The sequence below is a fragment of the Triticum aestivum genome, chromosome 2A (assembly GCF_018294505.1).
Source record: "Triticum aestivum cultivar Chinese Spring chromosome 2A, IWGSC CS RefSeq v2.1, whole genome shotgun sequence".
In the NCBI taxonomy this organism is placed as follows: domain Eukaryota; kingdom Viridiplantae; phylum Streptophyta; class Magnoliopsida; order Poales; family Poaceae; genus Triticum; species Triticum aestivum.
Window position 1 is genome coordinate 711501487 of NC_057797.1, and position 20949 is coordinate 711522435.

Genomic DNA, 20949 nt, shown 5'->3' on the forward strand with positions numbered 1-20949 from the left:
CTTCGATGAGAGGGTGTCCCAGAGGGCTTTGAAGTGCAAGGAGGCCATGGCGGGCGTGGTGCGGAGAGGAGACAAGAACAGGAGGAGGATGAATGTGGCTATGACCGGGGCTAGTGTTTATATAGTGGGCCGATGGCAATGGGATGTGGCGGTGTGGTTAATGGTGGGCGGCAGACGGACGGACGGGTGACGCCGGAGTAGGTTCCTCGGCAACCCCATATTGTTAGTGTAGGGCGACAGACGGACGGGGTGTCGCTTGAACATGGAGCAATCGCCTACACCTGGAAGTGGTGCGGGTAGCGTTCCCTCAGCCGGTGCGCAACTTCAATGCCGGCAGCAGTGAGAGGTCGCGTTCACTCTGGTCGGGTATGTATGCGGCACTGGCGCTCTGGAGCGGCGCTGGCTATTTCGGGCAGGAAGCGCGCCCGGGCCAGGGAGGGGGTTAATGGTGGGCCAGTGTAGTCAGAAGCAGATTTGGCAGTGGTCCGGACGCCCGCAAAGCCCCCCCCCCCCCTATTTGTCTCCGGTTTGTAGGAAAAAGTGCGTCTGGACCACCGAGGGGACCGATACAAAACTGTGTTGGATGACAAAACACGTCCGGACTGTGTGGTCCGGACGGTTGCGGGAGGTTTGAGGATCGGCATTGGAGATGCCCTTAGGATCGATGGGACATCGATGGGGTCAATGAGAGTTTAGAAGGTACTCCTACTCCTACTGTTGAGAACCAACCAATTGTTGATAGTTAGGAGGTCAATGGTACCCTTGACTTATCAGTGATAAAAAAACTAGGGTTTGACAAAAAAATTTGGAACCGCGGGTTTGACAATTTGGAGTCTCATAAAAACGAAATATTCTACAAGGGAAAACGATGTTCCCATTCATAACAAGGCACATTTGCTAACTTCATCAATCTCAAGACCCGACGGCTCTGTCTCTCGACTCTAGTTTCTTTTCTTTCTAAATCACAACTTCTCTAAATCACAAAATTCCAATAATATGAGTTATCTTGCAAAATTTGACTCATCGTACCTTGCAATTTCATCGGATTACACACACACACTTATTAGGGAACATATGTTGAGTAAAATCACAATTTTTTTGATTAATCTAATCTAGAAATAAATCATGAACATGGCATTGACGGTATTAATATTGTATACCTAGCCATGCAAGCTTGTACTACGCATACATCAGGTACATCTACGTAAACATCAAGCATAGTGACCACGGGAATAAATAGGAGAAGAGATAAACAAATTATACCCTCCAGTCGGCCGGGTCGTAGTCGCGGTGGCGACGTTGTCCTGGGCGGCATTCTTCTCGGATTCGCTGGACATGGCGATGTCGAGGAGAACGAGGATGTAGTCGAAGTAGCAGACAAAGGCGAACAATGGCGAGCAGTCGCGTCAGAGATGCTCTCCGAAAACCTAATCGTCCTTCTCACGACGTAGGATCTCAAAGGGCGGAGTTCCGAAGGCCTGCTCTCTCGTATAGTTGTGCACGCGGTGCCCGGGATGGGATCGCCGGAAGCAGCAGCAATGAGTGAAACGATGGTGGAGAGTTTGCGAGGAGATGGAGCAGATGTGATCTGATCTGGGTGATGGCTAGGGTTTTCAACGCCTCCAATATATATTCAGTCATGGAGGGAGACGTGGGTTGGAGACACACACCGGTCATCAACAACCCACAATCCGACATGTCAGATTCGTGGCCGTCCGTTAATGACTCAGAATTAATTAACCATTCCTGACCGGAAAAAAATAAGCACACACGTGACATAGGTGTGAGCTTGGCTCGACCATGACACACACTTGGGGGCGAGGCGTGGCAGAGGATGGAGGTGCGTACGGAGATCACTCATCTTCTCAAGCTTCAATAACATGTGAAAGAGAAACACTTATAAAGAGGTCTCAACTCACCTCCACTAATGAGGATTCTTTTAGTGGTTCCTCCACTTGTGAGGTGCGACTGCCCAATGGCCGATTCTCCCATAATCTTGAGAATCAAACCTTTCCCAAGCTTTTCCTAGAATCTTGAACCAATAATTTTTTGACAATTCTAGCTAGTTAGGACGTAAACAACTATGATTGTTAAAAAATACAGGTTTAAGATTCTGAGAGAAGCTAGGTGAAGATTTGATTCTCAAGATTTTAAGAGAATCGGCCAAAAAAATTAGGCGAACCCATCTATATTTCGACAACATACATAACAGGAAGCATGATTACTAGTTAATTCATCTCGTAAAAATCACAACAATAAGAAGCATGTCGATAGGAGTTGGCACAGTGAGGACTCATCTTTGCTTTTTTTTACGGAAAGGCCTTCTGGCTAGATTTATTAAAATCAAATAAATCTTACATCATCCACTAAAAATTTAACTAAAAAGTCAGGGGATCATCCATCCAAACCGAAGGGGGGTTAACACGACCCCATCTAGCTAGCTCATGAGCAACTACATTCGACTCTCTACCACCATAGTGTCCTTCATTAAGCTTCCGAGCTTCTACCACAATGATATTATCCATTCTCACCATGATATTGGAGCAACCGGCGGCAAGGCACAATTTTAATCCCTCAAGGAGTGTTGCTGCCTCCACGGCTACCACATCGGCAACATGTTCAAACTTTGCTGTGCCCGCAGAAATAAAGCTCCCTCGTTTATCACTAATGATCATGCCACATGAACCAAAAAACTCACCAGAAGAAAAAGTCGCATCAACGTGGACGCGGCTAATCTGCACCCGAGCTCATATGCTCCCGCATGAACAGTAAAATTGAAAAAAATTCAAAAAATTTCAAATTTTTTTGAGAGAAACATTGACAAAAGTTCTAAGTGCCTGCAAAAATTCGTCATGAAATCACATTCCTAGAAGGCGTGGCAAAAAAAACAAAAATAATACTCTGAAAAAGCTACTTTCAAATGCATTTTGAATCACTGAATTTGTTTTTTTTTTTTGCCACGCCTTACAGGAATGTGATTTCATGATGAATTTTTGCAGGCACTTAGAACTTTTGTCAATGTTTCTCTCAAAAAAAATGGAATTTTTTAAATTTTTTTCGATTTTTTTTCGATTTTACTGTTCATGCGGGAGCATATGAGCTCGGGTGCAGAATGGACTTTTCGCATCAACGTTCACTACCTGCTGTCCCGCCAAGGCAACTGGCCATTTATTCAGTCTTGGGAGTAGTAGAATGTTTCCCTGCTGCTCGGACGTAGTTCAAGGTTAGTGCCACAATCACTGGGCCTGTCCTGCCTGGTGTCTGAACATTCTTCCCGTCGAACTATCTGCCGTCTCTGCCACCACAAGTATCAGCAAGCCGCTGCAATTATTTCTGGAAGTTCTGTGGCCTCCATATATGTCTGCTGTAGCGACTCCTCACATAGTAAAAACTCCAATATGGCTGCTCCTGATCGGTCCAACTGAGATGCCAGTTCTATCTCCCTTTCAATTCCAAGAGAGCTCCAAACAACTCTGGCTATCACACAATTGAACAGTGCATGTGCAACATCTTCCGCATCGGCCTCACAAATACTCCCTCCGTTCGGAATTACTTGTCATAAAAGTGGATGTATCTACAACTAAAATACATCTAGATACATTCATTTTTTGGATGAGTAATTCTGAACGGAGGGAGTAGGACACCAGGATATTGTTCCGATATGGCGATTATGCAAGACATCGGTATAGCATTGTGTAGGCACCTCCAAACAAATATTTTAATCTTTCCCGGCAGCTTCAACTTCCAAAGTTTGCGTGTGTAGTTAGTTTACCACCGCTTGTGTAGGCATTTCCTTTCCTTAAAGTGAACGCGGGAATATGTCCTCGTCGTGTGTAGTTAGTTTACCACCGCTGCACGCTAGGTATCTTCCACGTACAATCACACAAAGCTCTCAGCACCGTCGAGGATATAGTTAGTTCCCACAACGCACTCAATCACGAACTCATTCACGTACGGTCCTGGTTAGAGTTTGGACGAGGATGTGCAGCTGCGGTAGGACGTTCAGCTACGACCGGCAGCTGCACATCCACTTCCAAGCGCTAGCTAGGATCGTCAACAACGGCCCGCAGCAGGACATCCATGTATACGTAGAGGTTAATCTTGATCGGCGACGCCGAGTTCAGGAAGGAGAACCTGACGAGGGTGTTCGAGCTGGAGGTGGCGCTGTCCGGCGAGGTCAGGTACCAGGCGCACTGCAGCGAGTGCAAGTTCCAGGCCAGATGCACGCTCAAGCTGCAGCTCGCACTGCCGGGCACGCCCGGCCGTCGTGTACTCGTGTTCCAGAAGGTCCTCCCTCCGTTCCGAATTACTTGTTTTAGATTTATTTAGATACGGAGGTATCTAGCACTAAAAAAAGTGTAGATACATTCATATCTAGACAAATACAAGACAAGTAATTCGGAACGGAGGGAGCAAGTGCAAGCTCGCTCCGGCCGGCAGATAAGAACTGTTAGCGGCTACGATTGGTGGCTTTTCTTTCTTATCTTTTATATCTAAATAGCTAGCCCCCACTAACATATTTCTCTCAACATGCAAGCATGTCACCTCATCATTCAACATGCATAGAAAAGGCCCACCCCAACATGCAACTATGCATATTAAAAATCCACTTCAACATGCAAACATGCATGCATGTAAAATTCCATTCTATTATGATATTAAATTTGATTCATATATAATTTTAAAAACTATTATTTCAAATATTTATGTTTCATATAACCAAAATCTCACTAAAATACTGCAAAATATTCCCGCAACAACGTGCGGGGCGTCATCTAGTATTATTAGCTAGTACTCCCTCCGTTCCGAATTACTTGTCGCAGAAATGGATGTATCTAGATGTATTTTAGTTTTAGATACATCCATTTTCGAGACAAGTAGTTTCGAACGGAGGGAGTATGTCATACTCGCTCCGTCGCAAAGGTTTTTTTAGATACAGATGTAACTAGTCACATTTTAGTGTTAAATACATCCATATATACACAAATATAAGAAACGAATTTTGGGACAGAGGTAATAGGTAATTTCAGATGTGTGGTTAAAATTGTGTCCAGGATAATTTCAGATGTGTGGTTAAAAGTGTGTCCAAAAATTGAAACGCACACAATGTATAGAACGAGACTCTGGTTTTGGGCACTATTTTAGATGCATAGAACATCAGCCGTGAGGTCAGGGAAATACTGATGTCCACGGTCATGCATTGTACATATGTGTGTATGAGACTGCTTGATAAACCACAATCTGACACGCTTTTTGCTGTATGTTGTGTGTGGGTTAATCAAGAGAACATGTAAATCATACTGTGATAGCCAGTTCACTAATATGCTTGTGAAAATTGACATGGTTTTTTAGCAGAGGCCACATTTCATATGACAGAACTTATAAAGGTATGAAGCCAAATGGAATTGCATGTTGAGACAGCATAAAGCAAGGTGTGGACAGTGAGTGACAGCAGAGTATGCACCATAATATTACATGTTTCAACCAAAATTTGAAGATATGGAGTGGAATATGAGCAATGTACTCTTGGTTTTGTTGACATGAGAGTTTGTAAATCCAATCAAGAAAAACTGATTCATTGCAGAAAACTGACTCTCCTTTTAACCCCAAGTACTCATCTCTGCAGTGGCAATGCTTCGATTTTATCCAGCTAATAGTTGTATGAAGCAGGAACAAACACATCATGTTCAGAGTCATCAAATACACACCAGCTCAGTGGTTATGGGGAAATAGTTACACTGAGAACAGGGTTGGTAGTATCCTTGTAGCTCTGAAAGTGGAGGCGAACAAAAACACTGTCCAGAAATGCTGGCCTGTTTAATCACTCAGTATGAAATAATGATACAGAAAACATCTGGACCGAAAATGCATCCAGAAGTCCCCAATAAAAATTAGATCAAAACACCCGTCAAAAAATTAGATCAAAACAGTGGGACCCAATACTATGGCTTTAGTTTTGGTTTCCAGTTCTCTTCCTTGCAACGCCGCTGATCAATAATCATTGACTCGAAAACAGACAGAACATCATCCAAACCCATCTCATCCTCTCCAAGTTTCTTCATGGTGATAACTATGCTCTCAATGGTTGACAAGCACCCGGCCTTTGGCTCCTGCCTCACCTCGCTGTACAAGCTAACCTTATCTGATTCTAGCTTCACGTGTGGCAGAAGTTGTAGCCATGGATTCTCATGGTACATCCGCTGCGCCTTTGCCCAGGTGCCATCCAACACAATCAAATGTTTCACCTGACAATCTAAAGCATCAAGGCTGATTGCACCCTGGCATGGAAATAGCAGAGCTGCGTGTGGCGGTATGGTGATGGAAAATTCCTCAAACTCCGAGACTTCACCTGTACGTCTGGACTTGTTCTTCTGTATTTTCACGACAGTAAAGCCATTCGAGACAGCTCCTTGACCAACAGAACCTCTGCACAACCATCTGATTTGGGGCTTTACACCGCGCTCAATGTCAATCCTGAGTTCCTTTTCTGTATAAGCAACAGAGCACTTTTCCATATTTTCCACGGTCCAACCTTCTCCAGTAACAGCAGCAACTTCAACATTTTCAGTGCAAATACCATTAACTGAGGTAGTTTCAACTAAAGGGTGAGGCAGATCAGCATGTACCTTATTTGTCACACATGTCTCACTTCTGTGTTGGCCTTCAGCTTTGACGGCATTGACTACATAGCTTTCCGACTGATTTGCGGCTGAGACTGGCCTTTCAAAATCTCCAGCATGTTCATTTATTTTCGCCTTCTCGAATCTGAAACACTCATCACCATTAGAGTCACATTCAATGCCACCGCCAACTTCTCGATCCAGATCAGAGGAAACACCATTGCTTATTTCCCTATTATCTAATCCTTCGCCAGCAACTTGCCTAGAGATTGCAATACTGGCATTTTTCACACCCAAATGACCACCGAAAGGATTTATCCCCATATCTTCAGAATCACTGCACATTGCATGATCCAATCCTTTGCCTTGGCTTGGCTCGAAACCTTCACCATCTTGTATGCCAGTCTGCCCAGGAACAACGGAACCATCATGATTTCCGGCATGGGCGGCGCCAACATCGGTTTCTCCGTCTCCAAGATTCGAGGCCGCGGCGCCGCCGAGCGTCCTGAGGAGGAAGCTGGCGCGGTGGTTGACGTCGGTGACTTGGGTGACGGCGAGGTTGCGGAGGCCGAGGCGGGCAACACGGATGGAGCTGAGCGGGTGCCGGACCTCCATGGTGTGCTGCAGCACGGTGACGCCGACGGTGGTGTCCAGCGGGGGCCCGCGGAGGCGGCCGCAGAGGCAGACGCTCAGGGGCTTGGTGCAGACGGCGCACATGGGGCGGCGCTGGCCAGGCTCCCGGCGATGCGGGGGGTCGCTCTGGCCCTCGCGCGCCGCCATGGGTGGCGAGGCGGGGGTCGGTTGAGTTGCTGCTGGGTTGGGTTGGGGGTGGCGGCTGTCCGGCGGTTTGAGAGTCTAGGGTTTTGGAAGGGGAAGGGGGCCTTTTACGGAAGCGCTTTGGAGGCAAATCCACTTTGCCGTTTATTGCCGCAAAATTGTCTACCAACTGCGTGCACACACAGTCAGAGAGAATGGGCCAGCCCAGTTAGGTTAGGTTAGTGCCGGCTTCTGGAGTGTTTGGGCCCGGGGCTTTTATTTTAGGAATGTTCTAGAATGTTTTATTCTGTTGTTTCGTTTTTCTTTTCTTGTTTCTCTACTGATTTTTACCCTTTTATTTTTTACTTTATGTTTTTCCGGGTTTATTTTTAATATTCTTATTTTCTTTCAAACCATGTTCCTGGAATTTAATTTTTTCAAGTTTTTTCAAAAGCTTTCAAATTTTCAAAAAAATATTCAAATTTTAAAAAGTGTTTATATTTTTCATAAGAATGTTTACATTATTTCAATAAAATTTTCTTAATTTTCAGAAAAAATCACTTTTCAAAATAATTAAATTTGAGGTAGTATATTCTCTTAATTTTCAGAAAAACCAAAGAAAAACCCAACTAATCAAGATAGTATATTCTCTTTACCTCCGTTCATTACCAAGACAACTAATCAACTACCTTTTTATCCTTTTCTGTTTACCTTTCTATCACTAGGATAGAATTCTCTCAAGATTAAACCCATCTAACATACATAACTACCTCTTGTCTATAAATAATGCAGCAAATGGCTCAAAAGAATTCAAAAGAAATCCATAGATAATATGATCATAAAGTGTCCATTCGTCATACTACAACAAGCACACCGAGAATTGCGTCAAATGGATCATGGAGGGACGATCTTTGTTTGAGAAGCTAGGGGGAGAGGATGCCATCTACCTACTGTTATGGGCCCATAGTCTAAGGAGGGAAACTCACACATGGACATGGTGGCAGCATGGTTGATTAGCTCCGGTGATGAATCCCCCCTGCGATAGAATACCGAAAAAGGTTTTCATATTGGATCGCCGCGTAATGTGAGGAGGCGGCATCAGAAAATTCCTCGATAAGTCTTTTGGTAGTTTTCGGGAGAAAAGGTATGGGCACCGAGAGGCGCCATAGGGTATCCATGCATGCCCACATCACAATCGAAGCCCTGCCCGCAAGCTCCCACCATGTGGTCCCATAGATTAATAGATTAGTTAAGTAAAATTATATAAAATGTGCCAAAACTATGTAATAATGATATAAAAGTAGAATGAACATATCAAAAAATATAGATACGTTTGGGACGTATCAGACATGTTCCCAAATCTTGGAATCCACATAAGCCTATTCAAAGAACATTGCAAAAAAAGGTGATCAATAGTTTCTTTTTTTACATAACTAACTGGAGCAATTTCCTTGTCAGCCCCTTCTAAGCAAGTCATCTTCAGTTAGAAAGCAATTTTTCAGAATCAACCATAAGAAATACATAATTATCAATGGTATTTTGTCCTCACAAAAAACTGTGGGGGATATTAGACATTATCAACATATTGTTTTGAACTAAAGTTACTGGTGGAGGATAAAGCCCATTTGACACAATCATCCTTACAATAAAATTCTTCACAGGCCTTGATATGTCTTCAACATATCTATAATTTTTTATTGTTCCATGCTATTATAGTATCAATCTTGGATGTTACATATGCAATTATATATCATTTTCGGGACTAACCTATTAACCTAGTGCCAAGTGTCAGTTGTTGTTTTTTTGCCTGTTTTTGGTTTTCCAGGAAATCAGTACCAAACGAATTCCAAACGCTATGAAACTTTTTGACGATTTTTTTCCAGACAAGGGAAACCCTAGAAGCTTCGGGAGGAGACCAGTAGGCAAATGAGAAGATGACAAGACAACACGACACGCACAGGGGGGTAGGCGCGCCCTGATGCCTTGTGGGCCCCTCGTGGCTCCGTCTGGCCTAATTCCACCTCTATAAATTTTCTAAAATCGAGAAACCAACATAGAGCCACCCAAAATACTTTTTCTGCTACCGCAAATTTCTATTCTTCCGAGATCCCATCTGGAGGCCTTTTTCGGCACCCTGCCGGAGGGGGAATCAATCACGGAGGGCTTCTACACCAACCTTGTTGCCCTTCCGATGATGTGTGATTAGTTTACCACAGACCTACATGTCCATATCTAGTAGCTAGATGGCTTCTTCTCCCTCTTTGAACTTCAATACAATGTTCTCCTCGATGTTCTTGGAGGTCTATTCGATGTAATCTTCTTTTGTGGTGTGTTTGTTGGCATCCGTTGAATTATGGGTTTATGATCAGATTATTCATGAATACAAATTGAGTCTTCTCCGAATTCTTTTATGCATGGTTATTATAGCTTTGTATTTCTCTCTGATTCACCCTTTTAGTTTAGCCAACTAGATTGATTTATCTTGCAATGGGAGAGGTGCTTTGTAATCGGTTCAATCTTGCGGTGTTCTATAGCCTAGTGACAGAAGGGGACAAGACACATATTTGTATTGTTGCCATTAAGGGAAAACGACGGGGTATATTCATATTGGTTGGATTTACTTTGTCTACATCATGTCATCTTGCTTAAGGCGTTACTTCATTTTTCATGAACTTAATACTCTAGGTGCATGTTGGATAGCAGTCGATGGGTGAAGTAATAGTAGTAGATGTAGGCAGGAGTCCATCTACTTGTCTCGGACGTGATGCCTATATACATGATCATTGCCTTGAATATCGTCATAACTATGTGCTTTTCTATCAATTGCCCAACAGTAATTTATTTACCCACCATACTTTATGTGCTCGAGAGAGAAGGCTCTAGTGAAAACTATGACCCCTGGGTCTACTTTTATCATATATAAAATAAAAAATACCTTGCTGCAATTTATCTATCATTCTTTTATTTTGTGTTTTTATCTATTGATCTATCACTATCACATTTGATCCTTACGAATAACCGTTGAGGGGATTGACAACCCCCTTGATCGCGTTGGGTGCAAGTATTTGCTCTTTTGTGTGTAGGTACTGTTAACGAGGCTTCGCCTAATTCTCCTACTGGATTGATAACCTTGGTTCTTAAACGAGGGAAATACTTATCACTACTATACTACATCATCCTCTCCTCTTTGAGGAAATCCCAACGCAGCTCATAGGTAGCCGGAAGAATTTCTGGCGCTGCTGCCAGGGAGGCATCACCAAAACCTATCAAGTACCTTCGCATAAACTATCGTCTACTTGTTCTTACTTTCATTTTCCATTTGCTTCTCGTTTCCATCTCCCCCACTTCTGGAACAATTTTACAAACAAAACACAAAAATATTTTTGTATGCTTGTTTGCGTGCTTTATCGCTATGTCTCAAGAAAATACCAAATTGTGTGACTTTTCAATACTAACAATAATGATTTTAGTAGTACTCCAATTGCTCGTCCCGGCACTAGTATGGAGTCGTGTGATATTAATGCCGCTTTACTAAATCTTGTTATGAAAGAACAATTCTCAGGTAGTCCTATTGAAGATGTTGCATCCCATATTAATACTTTCATTGAATTATATGATATGCAAAAGGAAGAATATGTGGATAATGATATTGTCAAATTGAAACTATTTCCGTTCTTGCTGCGAGATCGTGCTAAAACTTGGTTTTCATCCTTGCCATGAAATAGTATTGATTCTTGGGATAAGTGTAAGGATGCTTTTATTGCCAAGTATTTTCCTCCCGCAAAAATTATTTCTCTAAGATATCAAATTGTGAACTTTAAGAAACTTGAGCATGAATATGTTGCCTAATCTTGGGAGAGAATGAAATTAATGATAAGAAACTGTCCCACTCATGGTTTAAGCTTATGGATGATCATGCAAAAAAAATTATGCGAGATAAAACTTTGTTTCTAGAAATCTTTTAGATTCTACCGCGCGGGGGGTACCTTTGTGGAAATCACATTAGATGAAGATGCAAAATTCTTTGATAATATTATGGCAAATTATTCACAATGGTACACGGAAAGAACTCCAACTAGTGAATAGGTGAATTCTATCGAAGAAATTAACAATTTGAGTGATAAAATGGATGCGCTTATGAAAATGGTTGCTAGTAAGAGTGCTCGTGTTGATCCTAATAATGTGCCATTATCTAATTTGATTGAGCAAAATAATAATTCCAGTTATGTGAATTTTGTCTCTAGAAATAATTTCAATAACAACGCTTATAGGTGTAATATCAGTCCTAGGGCGTTTCCTAGAAATTCCTCTAATAATTATAGTAATTCATATAATAATAATAATAATAATAATAATAATAATAATAATAATAATAATAATAATAATAAGATGCCCTCTGATCTTGAAAGTAATATTAAAAAACTTATTAGTTCTCAATAGATTTTTAATACTATGATAGAGGAACAATTGAATAAAGTTGATGATATGGCTAGGAACATGGATAGAACTGCTCATGATGTGGATACTCTCAAAATTAAAAAAATCCACCCAAGCATGATATTAATGACTCAATTAAGTCTATCGAAATATCTATTAATGAAAGTAAAGAGAGAACCGCTAGGTTGAGAGCTAAGCGAGAATTCCTAGAAAAAGCGATTCCGCCCAGTTTTTATCGTAATCATGATGAAGATATTAAAATGACTGGAGTCTCACCCATTGAATCTTTATTTAGTAATATATATTTTTTCGAGAGTACGCCAATGACGTACCATATTTTTATAGACGAAAGAGAGTTAATGTACAAGAAGCCCATCCCTGATGCGAACATCAAGGGTGGGTGACACACACCTACTCGACTCCGAAGCACAACTAATCTAACTTCTCACAAAACGTTGTAGACGTCCTGCTCCAAGCCCTGCCGTATGCCATGCCGTGATTTCCTCAAACACAAGATTGGGGATGAGGGGTGCAGGTTTCTTCTGCTCCTGTCTGTTGAAAACCCTGGCATTTCTTTGCTTCCAAAGAGTCCAAGCCACTGCCGTCACGAGAGTGTCAAAGCCTCTTCTGTCCGCTCCACTAAACTTCTTCCTTTCTCTCATCCACCAAGCAGGGAAGGTGTCATTCGTAGTAGTGCCTACCACATTAAGTCCGAGCCAGTCAAACACACGCTGCCACACCTCCTGTGCAAAAGTGCACTTGGCCAGTATGTGGTCCACGTTATCCTCCGCTTGCAAACACGTGAAACATGGCGACGGCTGGTCTTGCAGGCCATGACGTGCCCGTCTTTCCGATGTCCACAATCGATATTGTAACGCCAACCAAATGAACAGCTTGCACTTTAAGGTCACCCAGCTTCTCTAAGTGCGAGCCGCCGTTGGTGATTTCTGCAGGCCCGAACAAAGATGGTCATAGACCGATTTTGCCGAGTACCTCGCCGTATTCGTCGCCTGCCAAGTGAACCGGTCCGGTTCATTCGCATCTCTATGCACCGAGGCGATTGCATGGCAGAGGTGCATACACTGCAACTGGGCAGTGAAGGTAGCCATGGCATCGCAGTCCTCGTACCACCTGTTCTCCGTAAGAGCCTGAAGGACCGTCCGGCTGTTAATGATTCTCCTTGGCACCGTCTCCATCAAGCGCGGCGCAATATCTGCCACTCCAGCTCCTCGTATCCACTTATCTCTCCAGAACAGGACACTGTCACCCCTTCCAACCTCAATCCTAACCATGCTTTCAAAAACAGCTCTTGCATCACAGTCAGCCGCCATAGCTAAACCTTGCCATGGTCTGCTAGGATCAGTCCTTCTTAGCCACTCCCACCTCACTCTCAGCGCCAGAGCCTGGGCTTTCATGTTCTTTATCCCTAAACCTCTGAACTTCTTTGGTCGGCACACTTGGTTCCAAGCCACGAGACATTGCCCTTCGTTATTTTTGTCCTTTCCTGCCCAGAAGAACAACCTCATCCATTTATCCATTTCCTCGAACACCCAATCAGGCGCGTCAGTGATCATCAAGTGGTGCACAGGCCTAGCTGCAACAATGGACTGAACCAAAACTAGATGACCTGGTCGCTGAATAAGTCCTCGTTGCAGGCAGGGATCACTTTCCGGACTTGGTCAAGCATAGGCATCCATTCAGCGCGCGTTAAATTCCGGATTGCAAGCTGTAGACCGAGGTATTTGCAAGGAAATTCGGCAAGTCCACAGTGCAACAATCCGGCCACCCTTTCCTTATCTTCCTGATCCCCACGGATCAAGATAGCCGAAGATTTGCGGTAGTTAACTTTGAGCCCCGACGCCTCACCAAACACATCCAGCATCTCGCGAACTACCGACAGATCCTGCCTCGAAGGCTTGACGAACAGCGCTACATCGTCCGCATAAATCGATAGTCTTTGCAGCGCCGATATTCCATTATAAGAGCTGAGCACGCCTTCATTAGTAGCTTTGTTGAAAAGTGCCTTAAGGGCCTCCATGGCGATCACAAAGAGCATTGGTGATATAAGGTCACCTTGGTGCAGACCACAAGCGTGCAAGAAACTTCCACCGGGGACACCATTCACCAGTACCTTGGTGCTAGCAGATTGTAAGATCGCCATGATCCAGGTCCTCCACCTCTGTCCAAAACCCTTAGCCCTCAAGACTTCCAGCAGAAACAACCAAGAAAGGGAGTCAAACGCTCTAGAGATGTCTAACTTGATGAACACTCCGGGGACTCTTCTTGCATGAATCTTCCGCGCAACTTGCCGAACCAGCAGAAAGTTGTCATGCAGGTGCCTTCCTTTGATAAACGCGGACTGATTCGTGGCCACAATCTCCGGCATTCGGTTACGCAGCCGGTTCGCAAGAACCTTAGCGAATAGCTTGGGGATACTATGAATAAGACTGATTGGCCGGTAATCACCGATCTCCTCTGCATCCGGCTTTTTAGGAATGAGGATAATGTGGGCTTTGTTTAGCTTCACAAAACCTCTAGTATCCCCCACGTACAACTTTAGCATCACAACCATAATGTCATGTTTTATAATCTACCAGGCTCTTTGGTAGAAAGCACCGATGAAGCCGCCTGGTCCCGCTGCGCGATCCGGTGCCATTTCTTTGATGACCTGCCAAACCTCATCTTCCGTAATGATCTCCTCAAGAGACCCCAGCTCCTTTGGTTCCATCTGAAGGAATTGCAAGTCTAAAGTATGCTCCTTGGCATGAGCCGTGCCCATTAACTGCTTGTACTCTTGAGCGAACGTGTCCACCATTCTCTCCTGGTCGGTAATGATCTCGCTACCATGTTTGATATATGGAATATAGTTCTTGGTCCTTCTTCCATTTGCCACAGCTTGGAACAGCTTGGTGTTGGCGTCGCCCTTTTTGATCCACTTGAGCCTCGACCTTTGCCGGTCAATTGTCCTCTCGAGCGCAGCCAACCCTAGGAGCGAGTGTTTCAGAGTTCTTCGCAACCACACCTCTTCCCATTGCAAAATTCTGCTTTCCTGGGCTACGTCCAGCTTGTGTATGACCCAGGTGGCCACCCTCATGAGTGTCTTCACATTCCCTAGTTTCCTCTGGCCCCACGCCTGCAAGTGGTTAGCCGTATTGCGCATCAGAGCATCCAACCTCTTGTAGGGGTCGACAATGGACGCGTCACACACCCAGGCCTCTTTCACAGCATCCTCAAAACCATCCATTCTAGTCCAGAAAAGCTCAAAGCGGAACCTCTTTTTAGGGAAGAAATTTGCACTCGTAGACAAGTGTAATGGCGCGTGATCAGAAACTCCTGTGGAGAGCGCCTGGAGCAGGTAAGAGGGGTTTTCCAACTCCCAATCAACAAAAATGAGCACCCGATCAATCTTGGTGAGGGTCGGCACCGCCCGCTCATTCGACCACGTAAATTTATGGTCGTGCATGTACATCTCCTTGAGCTCTTGGTCATCCACAAACTGCCTAAATCTATTCATCATAGATCTGTTAAGGTTGCTATTACTCTTCTCTGCGGCCCTTAGAATCATGTGAAAGTCTCCTAACAGCATCCACGGCCCCGGGCAGCCCGCACGCCTCACATCTAGGTCCGACAGGAATTGGCACTTCTCTTCGTCACTTTGTGGCCCATAGACGACCGAGATCCACCAAGGATCCCCAACCTTAGTGTGCACCAAGCCGGTAAGGAAGTTAGCGTTGTACTGGAAGTTGTCAACCATCAGCATGGAGCTATTCCACGCCATGAGGATGCCACCCCTAGTTTCCTGGGACGGCAAGTAAGCGAAGCCGTCATAAGACGGCCCTAGGCATTGCATTACTATGAAATGATCTATTAAATCCAACTTGGTCTCCTGGAAACAGACCAGGTTACACTTCACCGAGCTCACAAACTCTCTAACAGCCTTGCGCTTTGCCGGATTGTTCAGGCCGCGAACATTCCAGCACAACACTTGGGGGTGTAGATCCATAAACGAGGATCGGCCACCAGCCCCACCCACCATCTCCTAGTTGACCGAGATCATCACCGAGTTGCTCGCCTCCAATTCTTCTGCAGATGGGATTGTCTTGCCGAAGAGAGCAACAATGATCCTCACATGTTGCTCCCTCAAAGGGGAGTCGAACAGAGCCTTGAGCTCGTGCACCACCCCATCTTCAACCTCCAGGTCCTCTGGTACCATGCCAAGCGCATGAAGCAACACATTCTCCGCCTGGATCTCCTTTGATCTTCTAGTTCCTACAGCCTTCTTTGACGATCGAGTGGCTCTCTTGGGTGTGAAAGGTTCTGCTACAGGACGCAGCTGCACCGCTTGTACCTCTTTCAGCAGGGGGGAGTAAGTTTCTTGATGATGTTGGAGCAGAAACTCTTGAGCTTGCCATACGCCTGGGCCTCTTGCATGGTCATTCCTTCTGTCTCTTCACGTGCCTCTGCCTCAATGTGAGACATGACCATTTGGTCGCACTGCCGTGTTTCCTCCTGCTGGCCGCACTGCGGCGTACCCATAATCAGCCCCCCAACGAGAGCATCATCCAAAACCACACTGGTAACCTTGTTGGCGCCATACGTGCATGCCGCCATGCATGCTGCATGTGCATGGTTCCCATCATTGGCCCCACCTTCCGTGCATACTCCACGTTCCTCCAGTATTGGCTCACGCCCCAAAGCCGGGGCCACCTCCTGCTGCACACCACTCCCGCCATCCGCTTCTCTCGTGGGCGGCCCCACAGGTCCCACCGGTCGCCGACTGCCCTCTTGGATAGAGCGGTCCGAGAGAATCTGCAGCAGTGGGTCCCAACTCACCGTCCCCGCGTGGTCAGTCTCGTCCTCTCCAGCTCGTAGCAGCTGAGTCCCCATTGGCTCGTAGCTCCTTTGCACTTCCATCGACATATCCGTCGTCATGCGGTTCGGGAACAGGACCAGGCGAGGTGGCTGCTCAGTCCTGGCGATCCTGTCGGCTTGGGGATCCACACCCACAACAACCAAGGCCACCCACGATCACCCAACGGCAACTCCTGCGGATCATCCTCCTACCCAGTCGAAACCGCGCCACGACTGTTCAAACTAGCCTCGGGAACCTTCTCTCTGGCGCCCCCACCCGCCTGCTGACCCGAAAGACGGTCAAAATCTGATTTCCTGACAGTCACCCTATCCTGCAGCCGCACCGTGGGCCCGCCATGTGGCACAACCGGGGTGGGGGCCATCGGGGGTAGGTGCCAGTCTAGCCTCTCCGTGCTCATCGTCGAGCCACCATGTCCGCCGCTGCTTCCCTCGCGCCCAAGCTCGCTGCCGTGCACATCTCTCACACCAAATTGCCAAACTCGCTGCTGCGGCCTAGCGCCACCTCCATTATCACCGAAACTATCCGGCGAATCTGGCAGACCGCTCTGGCCACTATCAGAGGAGCCGCCCAAAAACCACGGCTCCCCAGCCTCTCTAAAGTCTGCAACTACGTCGACATGGATGAGGACCTTGTACTGAAGCAGCGGCGGGGGAATCTCCAAGCCAGGCTCCAGGATGGCGAGCCAGCGGAGGGAAGGGATGGCCTCAGGATTAGCCGTCCACGCAGTAAGCCTGAATGCCGAAAGATCCGCCTTGAGATAGTTTCCGGTGCCACAGTGTCCACCTTGCACGCCGTGCCGAGAAGGTCCTCCGTCGTCTCCCTCTCCCAGGTGTGGGGCGGGATCCCCTCCATGATGATCCAAACCTTGAATCCGAAGATCGAATGCACGGCCTGCGATTGCCTGTTCCAAGGCCTGAAGTGCAGCCTGTCTCCCTGGAACTCCACCTCCGGGCACGCCGCTACTCTGTTCCTGATCGCCGCAGAGGTGAAGACAACCAGGAAATCTTCTGGCCTGTATGGGTGTACCGAAACCTGATCCTCTGAGATGTCGAGCCTGCCCGCCAGAATCTCGAGCATGCGCTACGGCGCCAGCCTCCTCCGAGCTTCGCCCATGTAGGCGACCATGGCGAAGCGCAACCGACGCTCCAGCTCCTCCGTGGACTGCGAGCGGCGGACCACGCAGACCTCAGACACGCCATCATCCGCATCCATGGCCACCTAGAGCCTAGGGGGTTCCAGCCGAGGCCAAGCCACCTCGGCCGCACGCGGCAGCGAGTAGGAGAGCGGCGGCGGGGGCGGCGGCGGGGCGGCCCCGCGGGCCACCGGGCGATTCGGGCTCACCCGCGGAGAGGTGCGGCGAGCCACCTTGGAGATAGCCTCACGCATCAGCTCATCAGCAGAGGACGGACTCCTCGACCTCTTGTAGTCGCGGGATCCATGACCAGGCAAACCGCACTGGAAACACACCTCCTGATTGGTGCAGTCCTGCCGGAAGTGGCCCTTCTCCAGGCACCGGAAGCACTTGTCCCTCAGCTCCGGGATCACCTCCACGCGCAGCAGCGGCGGAGCACCCTGCCTGGCCCTTGACGAGCCCGCCTGCGCTCCCTGGCCATGCCGAAGCCTCCAGAGCTCCTTCTTGGACGGAGGCGGCCGCTCCCAAGCCTCGACCGGGGCCTCCAGGCGCGGCGCCGACTCCACCGCCAGCTGAGGGTCAGACTCCGCCGAGCCCTCCGAGAGCCCCAGCCCAGAGACGATCGGTCTCTCACCCTCCGGCCGGGCCAAGGACGAAACAGATCTGGAGCTGGTGGTCATGGCCGCGGCACGCGACGGGCCACGGAGGAGGAGGAGGACGGAGACTGGGAGAGGGAAGAGGTGGCCGGAACGGCCGGAGTGGCACGAGCCGGGACGCAAGAGCGCGGTGGACGCCGGCGCCGGTGTGGCGCACGGCGGTACAGGAGCGGGGGGCGGGGGAGCTAACTCTCCTGTCTCTGTAATATAAAATTTGATAAGAAAGGGACTAAAGATGAGTCAAATTTAGCTAGAAGGCATCCCAATTGATCAGAGGGTGATGATCCTAATGAAAAAATTGATAAAAGTGGGTTTGGAGAGGTCAAAACTTTAGCTAGTGATGTGCCCACTACTTTGGATTTCAAGGATTTTAATTATGATAGTTGTTCTTTAATTGAATGTACATCCTTGTTGCAATCCATGATAAATTCACCGAATGCTAATGAACAAATTAAATATTTTACTAAACATATCATAGAAGCTATGATGAAAGCTTTAGAAGATAATCTAGAGTTAGAGGTTTCAATACCTAGGAAATTATATGATGAATGGGAACCAACTATTAAAATAAAGATTAAAAATTATAAGTGCAATGCTTTATGTGATTTGGGTGCTAGCGTTTCCACTATACCAAAAAATTTATGTAATGTGCTAGGCCTTCATGATGTGAATGAATGTTCCCTTAATTTGGGCTTAGAGGATTCAACTATTAAGAAACCTTTGGGTAGAATAAATGAAGTGCTTCTTCTTGTAAATAGAAATTATGTGCCCATTGATTTCATTGTGCTTGATATTGATTGCAATCCGTCTTGTCCTATAATACTTGGTAGGTCGTTCCTTCGTACTATAGACGCTATTATTGATATGAAAGAAGGCAATATAAGATTGCAGTTTCCATTAAAGAAAGGAATGGAAAACTTCCCTAGAAAGAGAATTAAGCCACCATACGAATCTATTTTGAGGGCAACATATGGAATTAATTTGCAACATGACAACACTTGAAACTATGTGTTGCGCCTAGCTAGGGGCGTAAAACAATAGCGCTTGTTGGGAGGTAACCCAATAGTTATCTTTATTTTTTTTGTTTTAGAGTGTTTACACAATTATTCTAATACTATGATTGTGTTTTTGTGTTCAAATTAGTGTTTGTGCCAAGTAAAGCCTTTGGGATGATTTAGTTGATTTGATTCTGTGAAAAAACAGAAACTTTTGTGCCCAGTAGCAGAATTGTTTAAATTCACTGGAACGTGATAAAATTCCGAACTTTGTACACATGATTGATATACGAATTTCCCACGTTGTTCTAATGTTTGAGAGTTTTTGGAGTTACAGAAGTATTGTGTTTGTACAGATCATTATAGACTGTTCTGTTGTTGACAAATTCTGTTTTTGTTGCATAGTTTGCTTGTTTTAATGCATCTATGGATTGTATCCGGGGGGTATAAGTCATGGTGAAGTGTGAATACAGTAGGTATTATGCAATAATACAATATGAATGGGATTATAACAGTACCTAAAGTTTATGAATTGCTTGTTATACTAACGGATCCCACGCGTTTATCTTGAGTTTTGTGTGCTGAAGTTTTCAAGTTTTAAGTGAGATCGTGATGGATGAAAGAATAAGGAGTGGCTAGACCCTAAGCTTGAGGATGCCCAAGGCACCCCAAGGTAATATTCAAGGAGACCCAAATATCTAAGCTTGGGGATGCCCCGGATAGCATTCCCTCTTTCGTCTACCAACCATCGGTAAATTACTTGGAGCTATATTTTTATTCACCACATGATATGAGTTTTGCTTGGAGCATCATGTATGATATGAGTCTTTGCTTTGTTTTCTTTTTGGTTTGCCACAATCATCTTTGTTGTACACACCCTTTGAGAGGGAGACACATTTATTCGTGATATGTTAGAACACTTTTTGTGCTTCACTTATATCTTTTGAGCTAGGCAGTTGCTTTAGTGCTTCACTTATATATTTTAGAGCACGATGGTGGTTATATTTTAAAGAAATAATTTTACTCTCATGCTTCACTTATATCTTTTTGAGAGTTTGATAATAGTAATGGCAATATGAACGGGCTATGAAATTGGTCCTAATATGATAGGTATTCAAGAGGGATATAATAAACTTTCATGTAGATTACTGAATATGATAAGTTTGATTCCTTGAAATTGTTTGAGATATAGAGATGGTAATATGTGGGTCGTACTAGTGAATGATTGTGGTTTAGTAGGAATATTGGTGTTAAGGTTTGAAGGAAATATGCCCTAGAGGCAATAAAAAGTTGTTATTTATATTTCCTTATATCATGATAAATGTTTATTGTTCATGCTAGAATTGTATTAACCGGAAACTTAGTACATGTGTGAATACATAGACAAACAGAGTGTCACTAGTTTGCCTCTACTTGACTAGCTCGTTGAATCAATGATGGTTATGTTCCCTAACCATAGACATGAGTTGTCATTTTATTA

At 45.5% G+C, this 20949-nt stretch overlaps 1 protein-coding gene across 1 annotated transcript; it reads right to left on the reverse strand.

The window, feature by feature from the left end:
• Window positions 1-5505: 5505 nt before the first annotated feature.
• On the reverse strand, window positions 5506-7497 carry LOC123190449 (uncharacterized). The gene has a single exon (XM_044603092.1). The coding sequence runs from the start codon at window positions 7398-7400 to the stop codon at window positions 5943-5945; it is 1458 nt and encodes a 485-aa protein (XP_044459027.1). The 5' UTR covers window positions 7401-7497; the 3' UTR covers window positions 5506-5942.
• Between the last annotated feature and the right edge of the window lie 13452 nt (window positions 7498-20949).